We start from the raw sequence: 13778 nt of genomic DNA, 5'->3' as shown, positions 1-13778 counted from the left end.
TTAACTGCCGCCATCACCTCTCCATTGTTAGAAAATCTTGAGAGATTGGCCATTGCAATAACGAATGTGTGAGATGGTGGATTGTATTGATAAAACACTTCTTCTTAACCAAACGGCAGTTGTTGCTTGTTATCTTCGCTCAAACGTTGCAATAAGATCTCAGGATACTAGCCGTTGAAAGCTTCTCCTTTTTCAAGATAATTAATGAAAATTATCCCATGCGCATCCTAAAAAACCGACGTCATGACCTTACCTACAGAAGGAACGGTCTTTGTCTTATTTTCATTCATGGCTATAAAATGGCACAAAAATTTGTCTTTATTACTGTGAAACAATGGCAAACACTCGATGGAAACATCTTCACGACGCTGTTTTTGTTTCATTGTGAGCAAATACGGCACCCATTTTGCGTACAGCTTTCTCATGTTAAAATTTTCAGTTAATAAGCGATGTACTGCACTTTTTAAAATGCGTACTATACTATTCTTTACCTCATTTGGTCGACCACATAGCGATGACCAATTTTTTCCTTGTATACAAATTCACTGAAACCGTTCACTACTGATGGCTGCCAAACAAATACTAAACAACGTGGCGTCTTCAAACTTGAAACATATGCTCTATAAATTGTGTATTTTCTAATACAGTGGTAATTTTCAAGCAACTACCACCACTCTAGGTCATGCCAGGTACTTCTGGGACCATCCTCCTATACTTTCTCCAGCTGTAGTTACTGGTACCCGAGAAAAAAATGATGAAATCAAGAACAACGAGTCGCGATGAAGTTTGCTGTGAACTTTGATCGAAAACCAAAAAAAAAACTCTCAAAAGATCGAGAATTATAATGATGCTCATCACCTTTTTTGACAGTCATTCGTTCTACTTGGACATACCGTGAATCAAGACTTTAAAAAAGAGTCAATAATCAATACACTTGAGTGCTACATCATGACAATGACACTGTAACTGTGCATTGAATGTTTTTAGCGTCCAGTGTCACCATAGTCGCCATATTCGCCGGGGAATCGATTGAGAAAGTTCGAACAACTATGACTTTCAGAATTGCTAAAATGCCCAAAAAATCGCTGTATTCGGCGTATTGATGCGAAAGAGAATCATGGTGTCACTGAATAATTTTATAATAAATGGTTTTTTCAACATCAGTCATTATAATACATATTGTAGCCAGAGAGACAAGGGATATAATAATTACAAAATTATTATTTCAATTTTATGTACGAAATATTTAAGTAATAATAATCCACTCACCGATTTTTTTTTCTGATTCTTTATCTATAATTCTCTCGGATGCATTACTCAATTATTCGATGATATTAATCTTAATTTTTCTCATTTAATTCTAATTGTTTTCAAAACATTTATTCAATTACCTTGTATTGTTTAATCTTCAAACTAAAACATAATAAATAGAAAAACAAATAAATGACTCCAATAAATCAAAAAATTAATTGTGTGTAACTAAAGTAACTTCTGGATGAAAATTTTTACAATAAGATTAAGCAACTGCAACACAAAGAAGCGTGTGCTAAGTTTACTCTTTATGTTCCATCGTCTTAGTTAAATATTTAATTTTTAATTATATCACATCATATTGAATTTATCAGATTTAAAATTAATTCAACTTGTTTATAATACGACTACTGCGTGTATTCTATACTAATTAGACAGAGTGAGTTTTATTTATGGAACGCCTCAATTATCTCGGAAACTGATTGTACATTTTTTATAAATTTTTTTAATACGGCCGGTATTATGATGGTATATTCATTGTTGTCAGATCTTTCTTTTTCCGTAAAAATAATGAACTTTATTATTTCAAATTATCCTGTATATTTTTCACTTTTCAAAATCCTTAAAAAATATTAATCATTTTCCATCCAATGATAGGGAACCTAAATACCATAATTTTGGAGTTATAGCTATATATTTGCATTATCTCGACCGAAATTAAAATAATACATTTAAGTGACTATGACTGCTGCAATAATAAATTTGACGATTTAATTAATTATTATTGTTGGAGTTTATTGATGGTCACAATGGATCGTTTATCTGAAAAAGAACGAATTGATATTTTAATGATATTAGGATATTGTGATAGGCGCAGAAGTCAACAAGAAACGTGTAATATCTTCAGTAATTTATATCCTGACCGAAATCCCATAACAAGATTTACTGTGAATAAATTAGTAGAAAAATTTGACGAAACTGGTTCAATAAAAGATTTATCCCAAATCAGGGCGCAGAAAAACTGAATCAAGCGAAAACAAATCTTTGGATGTTTGTGTCCTGTCAGAAGACGATCCACACTTGAGTACTAGACAAATATCCAGGGAATTTGATATTTCGCAAATATCCGTAATGAAAATAATTGGAAGACGTGGTTTTATCGAATGGTGATCAACCGACATGAATCCCTTAGACTATTTCCTGTGGGGTCACTTGAAAAACATTGTTTATAAAACAAAACCTGCCAATATTCAGGAATTAAAAGATAGAGATAACTAAATGTATTAACATGTATTAACAATCTAAACATTTATATTGCCTAAAAAGTTCTAAAATAACAACTTATAACATTTGTTAAGTTGCCAAAATTAATTTACGAAAAACAACAAATTTTTCTTTTGACAAAGATTTTGTCAACATGTCAGCACAATTTTCAGAAGAACAAATATACTCAATTTTAAAAACATTTTTCAAACATAAGTCTTTTACAAAATGATATTTAATGTCAATGTGTTTTCCTCTTTTTGAATTTTAAAAATTTTTAACTGTAGCAATAGCACTGAGATTATCACACTTCAAAATAACTTTTTCGTAAATATCGAAATCACTCAGAAGACCTTTTAAATTCACGATCTCCTGAGCTGCTAATGCTGCGGCGATATATTCCATTGAACTTATGGCCACACAATTTTGCTTCCTTAAAAACCAATTTATGGGATTCTTTTTATAAAAAGCTACAAATCCACTCACACTTTTTCTTGACAATTTATGGGATTCTTGTTATAAAAAGCTACAAATCCTCTCACACTTTTTCTTGATTGTCTTTCGCCACCCCAATCTGAATCACACGTAGTAACCAGTCCCGTATTTCCTATTCCAAATAATAAACAATATTCTAATGAAGAGTTGAAGTAACGCAAAATTCTATTGACTGCATTCCAAGTTCTGTTGGTAGGTTTATCCAAATAACTTTCTAAGTAGTGATTCACTTTGACATATATCTGGTCTGGCAGTTATTGAAATGTACAGAAGACTGCAAAATAATCTTCTATATGACTTATTTTCTATAATTAGTTCATCTTCAGGTCCGTTAAGATTTACTTCTATTGGTGTCGAAATCGATCTTGTTTCTTTCATTTCAAATTCTTTTAAAAGTCGTTTTATCATTTTGGTCTGATGTACTTTTATTCCTTTTTTTGTAAATTCAATCTGCATTCCTAAAGAATGATTGATCTTTACTCATTTGTTTTACTTTAAATTCGCTATAAAGATCTTCAATTAAGGTGTCTAAGAATTCTTCTTTTCTTATAATCAAAGTATCATCTACATATAGCACTAAGTATACTTGATCTTCAAAATACAAACAATAATCATATTCAGATCTTTTAAACTGCAACTTAGTCATAATTTCATTAAACTTAATGTTCCAACATTTTGGTGAACTTCAAAGTCCGTACAATGTTTCTCTTTCAACTGCCAATGAGAGCATCAAGCGTATTGTTGAAATTCTGCACACTGGAGCATAATCAAATTCCATACGTTGTTGTGGTTCTTGAAACCCCCGTGCTACTAATCTAGACTTCCTAGTACCATCCTCTTTTATTTTAAAAATCCATTTTATCCATTCTATCCATGTTTCCAATTTCCTGTTGGATTGAAGTTATTTCTCAATAGATTCTCGCCATTCTGGTTCTTTAATAGCTTCTTGATAGATTTCTGGTTCCCCTGTTACTGAACTAAGGAAACAATAAGCGATATATATGTCATAATCTTCTAAATATCCTGGCCTTTTTACATTTCTACCTGATCTGGTTAATGGCAATTCTGGCAATGCAACATTTTCTTGAGTATTATTTTCATGGTCTGAACTATCTGCTGTAGCATTATTTTCGCCTATATCATTATGTCTTTGTAAATTTTCTTCTGAAGTTTTCTCTATAATCTCTCTTGGTTCACATATCACCTGTTGCTTATTTGTTTCTTTATTCTGATTAATCGCTTTAAATTCCATTATAGATTCATCAAATTTCACATCTCTGGACCGTATAATTTTTCTTTCATCCGTTAACCACAATCTCCATCCACCACCGCAATAATCAACCATAATTCCCTTCTTTGCTCGAGCGTCTAGTTTATTTCCTTGTGGTAATGGTATGTACCATGAACGACATCCAAAAACTCTGAGTTTTGTCAAATCATTTCTTTTATTCCATATTTTCGATGGTGTCACTCCTCTGGTTTAGATGGCAGGCGATTTAATTCATAACTTGACCTAACCAATTGGTTACGTTAGAATTTACAGTGGAAAAACTACATAAACTTATATAAAAGAATAAAACGCTGGCTGTTTTCTGACAACTCAAAGACGTCAACGTTTTTAAATTAATTGTCAAAATTGCACAACAACTGAACACAGACAAAATAGCGTGAACATATAGGGGCACTATCTAATACATACTAATATCTATATTTAATATTGAGCAGTCAGGGATGTTGCAAAATGTATTGCAAAGTTTTTACTGTATGTTTTCTAAAATTCGTAATTTTTCTACTACATAAATGTGAATCTACTTCTAGCATGACATAAACATTTAAAGATTTGTCTTGAGTTATTGTAGGAATCAAATAAAATGAGTTTTTTCTATAGTAGCCATCTAAATATACAATATTGTAACTTTTATTTGGTTTAGATACTGTAAATGTAGCTGTAACTCAGAAATTATGGCATATAGGTATAGAGAATATTACATGAAAAATAATCAGTATTTCTTATGAATTTCTAAAAACACAAAATATTTAGGGTGATCCATTCGAAATAACAACGTTCATTATTTTTCCGGAAAAAGGAAATATCTGACAACAATGTAAATACCACCATAATGCCGGCCATATTACAAGACCCTTACGCACAAAGATTTATAAAAATTTTATAAGCCGTTTCCGAGATAAATAAGGCGTTCCATATATAAAACTCACTCTGTATGAATAATGAAACATATGCTGTATAGATTGGTATTTTTCAAACAACTACCTCCACTCTAGGTCATACCAGGTACTTCTGGGACCATCCTCGTTCGTAAATTGTTCAATTCGCTCCGTTTATTTTACCAACGTTTTCATTCACAAAATAGAACTCCCCTTTCACCACTCACCCAAGTATTTAATTTTTTTTTTATCTTTACATCATTCTTAAAATATATTGTCTTATGTTTTTGTATTCCCTCTGATAAAAATTCTCTATACTACTCCAATAAGTAGCAATAAATCTATTCTACTACCAATTACTAGTACCTTACTAGATTGAACAATTAAAAAATTTTTGAGAGAAATAGAGACGATTCTTCAAAAGATTTTCTATTTCAAATAATATGAAAAGAAAAAAAATTAAAAAAAAAATTCAAAATTAAACTTGTTTATGAAGACTTATGCATTCATTAATGTGACTGTATTTTCTTTAACTACTGCAGGTCTTTAAAATGCAGATTTTTCATACCAAATCTGATTCCCTAAAAGGTTATTGTTTCTCACCCCAAATAAAAAGTATGCAACTAGAATTTTTTTATTGATATTTTAGTGTTTGAATATTTATATATCTTAATTATTTATCTCTTTCAGGTGATTATAGATCTTGGTAAACTGAATCTCACTCAACCCTATAATTCTTGGTTCGATTTGCAGCCAGGATTTCGCGCGGATTGAATTTTGGTCATAGTACATAATGTCTTAAAATCATTTATATCAGGAAAAGTTCATGTATTTAGTCGTTTTTCATATATATTTATACAATGTGGTCAAACCAAAACGGACGAATTCTAACCCCGACAAAATTTAAATATGTATTGCACATTAACAAAAAACGAAAACACAGTATCTTTTAAAAATAAGGCGGTTCTGAAGTTTATCATTTCTCTTTACACTATAACATATAGAATCTCCACGTTTGCGTTTTTGATGGCTTCACTTCTTTGTTAATGTTTGGTATGTTGTCGTACGCTCTAGAGTTCAAGTAGCCCTAAATAAAAAGTCACTGTAAGTTAAATCTAGTGAACAATCGAAGGAAAGTAGGTTTTAGAAAGTTTATAGAAGTCCTACCCTATGAGATGTATGTCTAATCTGTTGAAAACAGGTGTTACCAGGGACAATGAGATTCCTTCAAGTATATTCTGGTAGCGGGTATAATTCTTGTGAGTTATGTTAAGCCATAATGAAGCCAAATTATTACTCTTTTAAAACTAGTCAACAAAGTCAATTAAAATTATATGGTTATTGAAAAAATCTGAACAAAAACTGAAACTACTCCTATTTTCCACAACTCTCCCAACACCGATGTAAGTTGTGACAGGAACCAAAGTTAGTTGTGACAGCCATCTTCTTAGATTACATATTTTTGTAATATATTATAAACAAAGCACGTTTTATACATAGAGAACTTTAAAATTTAAAATAATAGTAAGAAACAATAACATGAAGTATTAAACATGAAAATAACAAGTATTAATTTTTGTATCAGTATTTATGGCTTCATAACGAGATCGGTCAAAACTCATAATCCAATCTGACAAACAGTTATGACAGATGTATTGCAGCTTGCCGTCGGTGCAATCTTCATAAGACCAGCCTTTACATTTCAGACACTAAACCCATTTCTCATTTGGTCTGCTACAGAATTCAAGGCAGCGTAAGCAATAATAAGCATCTTCTTCGGCATACTCTCCATTTTTTGTTAGTCTGTTGTTTTTCTTCATTTAAAACACGCCTCTCACACTTTTTAACTTTTTACTGACTTATATGGAAATTATTTCATCCCTTGAATGTGTGTCGGTAAGAATAGCTAATTTGATCTTTACTCTATTAGGTTGGGTCTTATATCTTGGTGGAGGTTTGGTCAACGACCTGATTCTGGCGACAACAGATTAGAAGTGGCAAGAACAGAACGAGCTGTAGACAAGGATTCATTGGCGTTACTGATTGTCAAATGTGAATTGCTAGATGTCGTGGCTTGATATATAATATATCATAAGATACGTTTCCATCAAGAAACACATCAGGAGTTCGACCTGTAATTCCAAGGAATTCTGGCACATTATTAGGTCGAGTATCTCCAAAACTACTCAATATGAGGAAAATAGCCTAATCATGTGAATTTCAGATTAAATAAATAATCAAAATTTCGATAAAAAACCTACTTTTCGATTTTTTTCCATGCAATCGTCGTACTCGCTCATCCGCTTGGTATGCTCCTCTGGCGCGTAGTGCGTCCACTAGCGCGTCTCTAAGGAAACAATGGCGCGGTGTTGCCAATTCGCTAACGGTCATAGGTTCCAACAAGTCGTCTTTGTCATAACTCACCTCGGTCTCCCCTAATAAAATTGAATTGCTTACTGAGAATCCGAAATACTTAAGTGTCGGGTTAGCGTAGGTATAGCTTGTCCTATCACACACCTCGATGTACCCATTTTGGTTCGATCACTTGATATGAAACGAACAAAAATCTCAATTTAAAATATCTTAAAATAACAATTAACCTTTTCCAGTCTCGATTTAATGGAATAAAAAATTTCTGTTATATTATTCATTTTCAAAAAAATGCTTACATTGCTATTTTTATAGGCCTATAAAATAGTAGACCGGGCTAGAAGCCTTTAAAAATAATAAAAAGTGACAAAAAATAATAGTCGGATGAAAACCCATTGGAAAGGGGGAGAATGTAATAAAAATAACTTACGGGCGATCTGAGGTCGGGAAGGGAAAGGGGGTGAGTTTTTAAGGCTTAAAAACGGTTTATCTCGATTCCTAGCAAAACTACAAGTCCTATGAAAAAAAAACAAACAGCAAAATTTAGGTTATTAAGAAGATCTAAAACTTTTATATTCACACTTTTTTCACTTAACCTCAAAATTTATGTGAAAAATTTAAAAAATCATGTTTTTCGTTTTTAATTTTCATCTTTTACAAAAACCATTTTTTTACGAAATTTTGTGAAAAGTTACCTTTTTAGATCGCATATACACTGTAATATATTTGACTTGAAATATTTATTTTTTCACGTTATTTTGAGAAAATATCGAAAAAGCGACCTAATTTTCGAACGAAATTTCTGCCGTCCAAACATCAGCTTTTTCGAAAATTCTAAACTCTAATTACTTATCTCCATCAATGTAACCTCAAATTTTTCGTGTATTTGGAGCTGAAAAATGCAATAAACAACTAAAAGTTGTACGAAATGATTAAAAAAAATTTAGGATGCTATAGTTTTTTTGTCTAGTTTTTTGTCTTTTCTAAGAAAATTTACCATAGTGCAGGTAACATTTTTTTTACACCTTCAGGAAGTAGATACTTCAACGAACAAAAATCTCACCAACTTTTAAAAAAAATCGGATATTTTGACGGGAGATTCCTCGTTCGAAATTTAAGGTGTTTTTTCGATATTATGTCAAAAATAAAAAAATAACTATTTCAAATCAAATAAATTTCAGTGTCTATGGGACATAAAAAGGGAACTTTTCACAAAATTACGTGATAAAAAATGTTTTTGTAAAAAATTTGATTTTTTTTTAATCTTTCTCATAAAATTTGAAGCTATGTGAAAAAGTGTGGATACAAAAATTGTAGATCTTCTTATTACTTATAAATTTGCTATTTGAGTTTTTCCCATAGCACTTGTAGTCTTGCCAGAAATCAAGATAAACCATTTTCTACCCTTAAACACTTACCTCGTTTCCCTTCCCAACCTCAGATCACCCGTAAATTATTTTTAATTTTATCACATTCTCCTCCTTTTTCAATAGGTTTTAATATTTTTTTTTGTTTCAAAAATTATCGAGCCTGGTCTATAGGACATAGATAAACAGAAAGATGAAAAATGATTCCAAAAACGTATAACAAGTTGATTCAAATTTTTCCAGAGAGATGTGTTTATGCCACGGCAATATTCATAAAATAATTAAAATGCAAACAAAAAAATCTGCTGTAAGTCCTTGTTGCACTGTACAATGTGGATCATATAAAAGTTTAGCTAATAATGGATTTATGGCTTACTTAATAATTATATAGCCATATAGGATCAGGAATTTGATTTATAATTCTATATTTAGTAAAATTCTTTTGCTCAGCTTCATTTTCGCTGCTAACGAACGTATTTCTCTGAAAATTTAGAGCAACTTCAGAGTCTATTTTCGTAATATCTCATCGTTAAATAATATTTATAAACGTTTAGTATCTGTCTAATAAAAATTTTTAAAACCTCATTATTTCAATTTTGAACCATTCCTATCCTAATTAAAGTAAGTAAAGTTATATCTAGCTTGTATACAGAGTGATTTTTATGTATGGAATACCTCAATTATTTCGGAAACGGCTTGTACGATTTTTATAATTTTTTGTGATACGGTACTATGCTCCATTATTGTCAGATATTTTCTTTTTCCGAAAAAATAATGAACTTTGTTACTTCAAATGGATCACTCTATATAATTTGTGTTTTTAGAAAGGTAATAGTCTCTATACCTAAATGCTATAGTTTCGAAGCTACATTTACAGTATCTCCACTAACGTTACAATAAATATCGTACATTTAGATGGTTACGATTGAATAAACTCCTTTAATTTGAATATTCTTCAATAATTTATGTCCTGATAGAAATCTCGTACCAAGGTCTAGTGTCCGTGAGTTAGTAAAAAGTTTAAGGAAACTGATACAGTAAAGTATTTATACAAATCATGGCGCAGAAAAACTGCATCAATTGAAAACAAATCTTTAGATGTTTGTGTCATGTTAGAAATATATTCACATTTGTGTAGTAGAAAAAGTACGAATTTTAGAAAACATACAAGGCGATTACAGCAGATCCTCAAAGTGTTTACTTGATCTTCCCATATGGCTCGGTAAAAGAAAATTGAACTTGATCTGGTGTATATTCAAAGGAGCTGAACATCTAGGAGTGCTACAGATTGTAAACTGTGGGTAATAACCTAGAAGCGGAAAGCTTGTAAGACAGAAAGCTATTATACTCTTAAGTGAATCAAGCAAAAACTCAATAATCTACACAGGTAGACAAACAGCCTTTGACACAACAAAATCAAAAGTGATAATAAGTTGTTGCGAGGCACTATCCTAGATCGTGTCAATAAAGTGAACTTCTGAATGCTATGGAGTGGATGTGAGCTCTAAATCAGATAGGCTTCTCAAAAATGGGATATGAAGAGATGATACAAAAAGACAGTTACAGTTGTACTACCGATGGAAATGTTATTGGGACAGGAATCAAAGCCAAACATAAGGGGGTATAATCAAACTGAAGTAATTAGATGCTCAAAGCAATTAGACCAATAGACGAAGTATTAAATCCGGAAGACCATTGAAAAAGTCACTGAACATTTACTTTAATACAACAAGCCATGCAATTTTTGAAAACTTTGCAATATATTTTGCAACATCCCTAACTGCTCAATTCTTTTTATCTCTATCTTTTAATTACTGAATATTGGCAGGTTTTGTTTTATAAACGATGTTTTTTATAGGTATAATACTATTTTCCAATAAATCTAAATACGCCAGACCATTTAAGTTACTCTCAATGAAAAAGAGATCAATTATTTTGTCGCCTATTATTCCAGCCCATACATTCAGTATTTCGGGATATTGGGTGTGGGATTTACGCAACCAACGAGGATTGTTACGTGACCAGTATCTACAATTATGCCGATTTACGTTTCCATTAATACAAAAAGGGGCCTCATATCAAGTTACCTGGATATTTGTCTAGTACTCAAGTGTGGATCGTCTTCCAACAGGACACAAACATCTAAAGATTTGTTTTCAGTTGATTCAGTTTGTTTATCGTCCTGAATTGGGATAAATCTTTTATTGAACCAGTTTCGTCAAATTTTTCCACTAATTTACTCACAATAATTCTATTTATGGGATTTCGGTTAGGATATAGATTATTAAAGATATTACACGTTTCTCGTTGACTTCTACGCCTATCACAATATCCTAATATCATTAAAATATCAATTCGTTCTTTTCCAGATAAACGATCCATTGTGAATTTCAATAAACTCCAACAATAATAAATTATTGAAACGTTAAATTTATTATTGTAGCAGTTGTAGCTAAATAAATGTATTATTTTAACTTCGGTGAAGATAACGCAAATGAAACTATAACTCCGAAATTATCGCATTTAGGTATAGGGAACATTCGATAAAAATAATAAGTATTTCTTAAGAATTTCGAAAAGCGACAAATATACAAGGTGATCCATTTGAAATAATAAAGTTCATTATTTTTCCGGAAAAAAGAAAGATCTGACAACAATGAATATACCATCATAATACCGGCCGTATTACAGGAATTTATAAAAATCGTACAAGCCGTTTCCGAGATAACCGAGGCGTTCCACATATAAAACTAAAAAAAATTCTAAAATTCTGAAAAATTATTTCATATTTTTGTATCACTACGATTGTGAATAAAACGCCAGCGAGTTGAGGAATTTCGAAAAAATACATTTCAGTTAGTAAGGTTTTTCTTGTAAATAAAACTGCAAATCAAACTGGAAACCTTTCGATCAAAAACATGCTCTCAAAGCTTTCTACGATTATATTAAAAGGGATCACAATAATTTAGATATTAATATGGATATAGGATTCATAATTGATTCAACACATCCAGAATTAGGTGCATCACCTGATGCATTGAAATAAAATGTCGCGATTTTGTTTGCGTGGTCTCCAACAGAGTTATATTGTGAAAGGGTTGTATTTAATTAAGATTTGTGGTATTCCCAAATGGAAAAGGCCAAATTTTTTCACAAGCAGATAATTTTACCTAAATTAATTGGAAAATTGTTCACAAAAGATGCAGAACAATTTTGATGATCGAAGACCGATGGTGGAATGTCAGAACGAAAGTTGCAATAAAAACTGTTTGTATGTTCACTGATCCCTTCATTTTCTCCTTTTACTTTATTGATTTCGACTGTAGCAGGCAGCTAATATGAATAACGAAATTCAATTATCAAGTTTACTTATGATAATTTGATCAAGATTTTTCTTACTAATGGTGTTATAATTAAGGATTAAACGACTTACCTTAAGGATGTTCAATCCTAATTATACGATATTGGACACGTCCTCCTAGAACACCCTATAGTAATACTCCTAATCACTTATCACGCGCAAGTTTAAAGAAAATGATTCACCCTCTCGTCGATCCTGCCTGGCTCGTTTCGTTCGTGTGTCATTATACTTCGCCTCTGTACTAAGATCGCCTCTGGGGCGGGTGTACTATTACCTTTCGTTTTGACAACCCAAGTCACTTGCTTCCTGGGTGGGTTTGTTCTAGGAGGACGTGTCCAATATCGTATAATTAGGATTGAACATCCTTAAGGTAAGTCGTTTAATCCTTAATTATACTTCTATTGTACACGTCCTCCTAGAACACCCTGTAGATGTTTAGAGAAGATTGTAGAGGCGATCTTGACCAGAATAAAAATAGTCTTATTACAGTTCTATTCATTTTTATTTCCCAGAAAAGTAACATTTGTGTAACAAAAAAGTACATCCCAAAATTTTTAATCTAAAATTAATTATAAACCCTTTTCGTTTTTAGTATTATTAATACTATGAACTAACATAACATACTTGCATGAATGAACAAAACATTATATATTTTTGTCATAGAATGCAAAACCGAACAAAAATTTTTTCATTTGTTTTTTATTAAGTTTTCAATATAATTAGAAAACGTTTCTGTGCCTACCAAAGGCCTGTTATAGAATTTACAAAAAGTATCTGACTTTTCAGACCACCCAGCTGCACTTCTTATGCTCTCGATATTTACCCCAGATCTGAGGGCAGCCGAAGAAGCAGCGTGTCTGGTACTGTGCCCTTTAAATTTTTTAGTGTCAACTCCCCCCATTTTTAATCCATTTTTGATCCAGCGACTGAGGGTTTGAGTCGTAGCACAATGATATGGTCGTTTGGCAGTTAAAATAAGGTAGTCTTCGCTACCCCTGATACTTTTTGTTCGTTCGATATAGTGTAGAATGGTAGAGCAAACGCAAAGCGCTGGATTATCCCTGAAGAAGGAAAACTTTAAGAGTGGTTGAGGTTTTTTCGGCCCCGAGGTTTTCACAATATCTGTTATTTTTATTTGTATTCCTGTATCCGAGCTCACAATATTACTTATTTTTATTTTAGAGAAGGTCTGCACCCTTTGGGCTGTGGTCAAGGCTAACAGTACAACTAGCTTTACTGAAAGTTGGCTCATATCAAGAGTATGCAATGGGTAAAGTTTTTCTAACATAATTAGTACCGGAGATGGGTCCCAAGTCTCGTCGTATCTTGGAAAGCTTGGGCGAGTTTTAAAAACCCCTTTCATAAACCGTTCCACAGTGTCTGATTTCCCTGCTTCTGAGATAAGATTTAGTGCAGACTTGTGAGTGTTGATGCTCGAATAGCTTGAGCCATTTTGAAATTGTTGACTTAAAAACTCAAGAATATTGTGAACAGTAGGTTGAAAA

The 13778-nt window shown here is 31.9% G+C and overlaps 1 protein-coding gene across 2 annotated transcripts in view; it reads left to right on the top strand.

Moving 5' to 3' along the window:
• LOC130894920 (extended synaptotagmin-2) overlaps positions 1-9497 on the top strand; it is a 130701-nt gene extending 121204 nt beyond the window's left edge. For both annotated transcript variants that reach the window (XM_057801960.1, XM_057801961.1), the window contains exon 20: positions 5866-9497. In XM_057801960.1, coding sequence (XP_057657943.1) covers positions 5866-5949 — 84 coding nt within the window. In that variant the 3' untranslated portion in view covers positions 5950-9497. The remainder of the gene's footprint in view (positions 1-5865) is intronic.
• Positions 9498-13778: the final 4281 nt, after the last annotated feature.

This window comes from Diorhabda carinulata, chromosome 6, assembly GCF_026250575.1.
Source record: "Diorhabda carinulata isolate Delta chromosome 6, icDioCari1.1, whole genome shotgun sequence".
NCBI classification, from domain to species: Eukaryota; Metazoa; Arthropoda; class Insecta; order Coleoptera; family Chrysomelidae; genus Diorhabda; species Diorhabda carinulata.
This window is presented reverse-complemented; position numbering and strand designations above follow the sequence as displayed.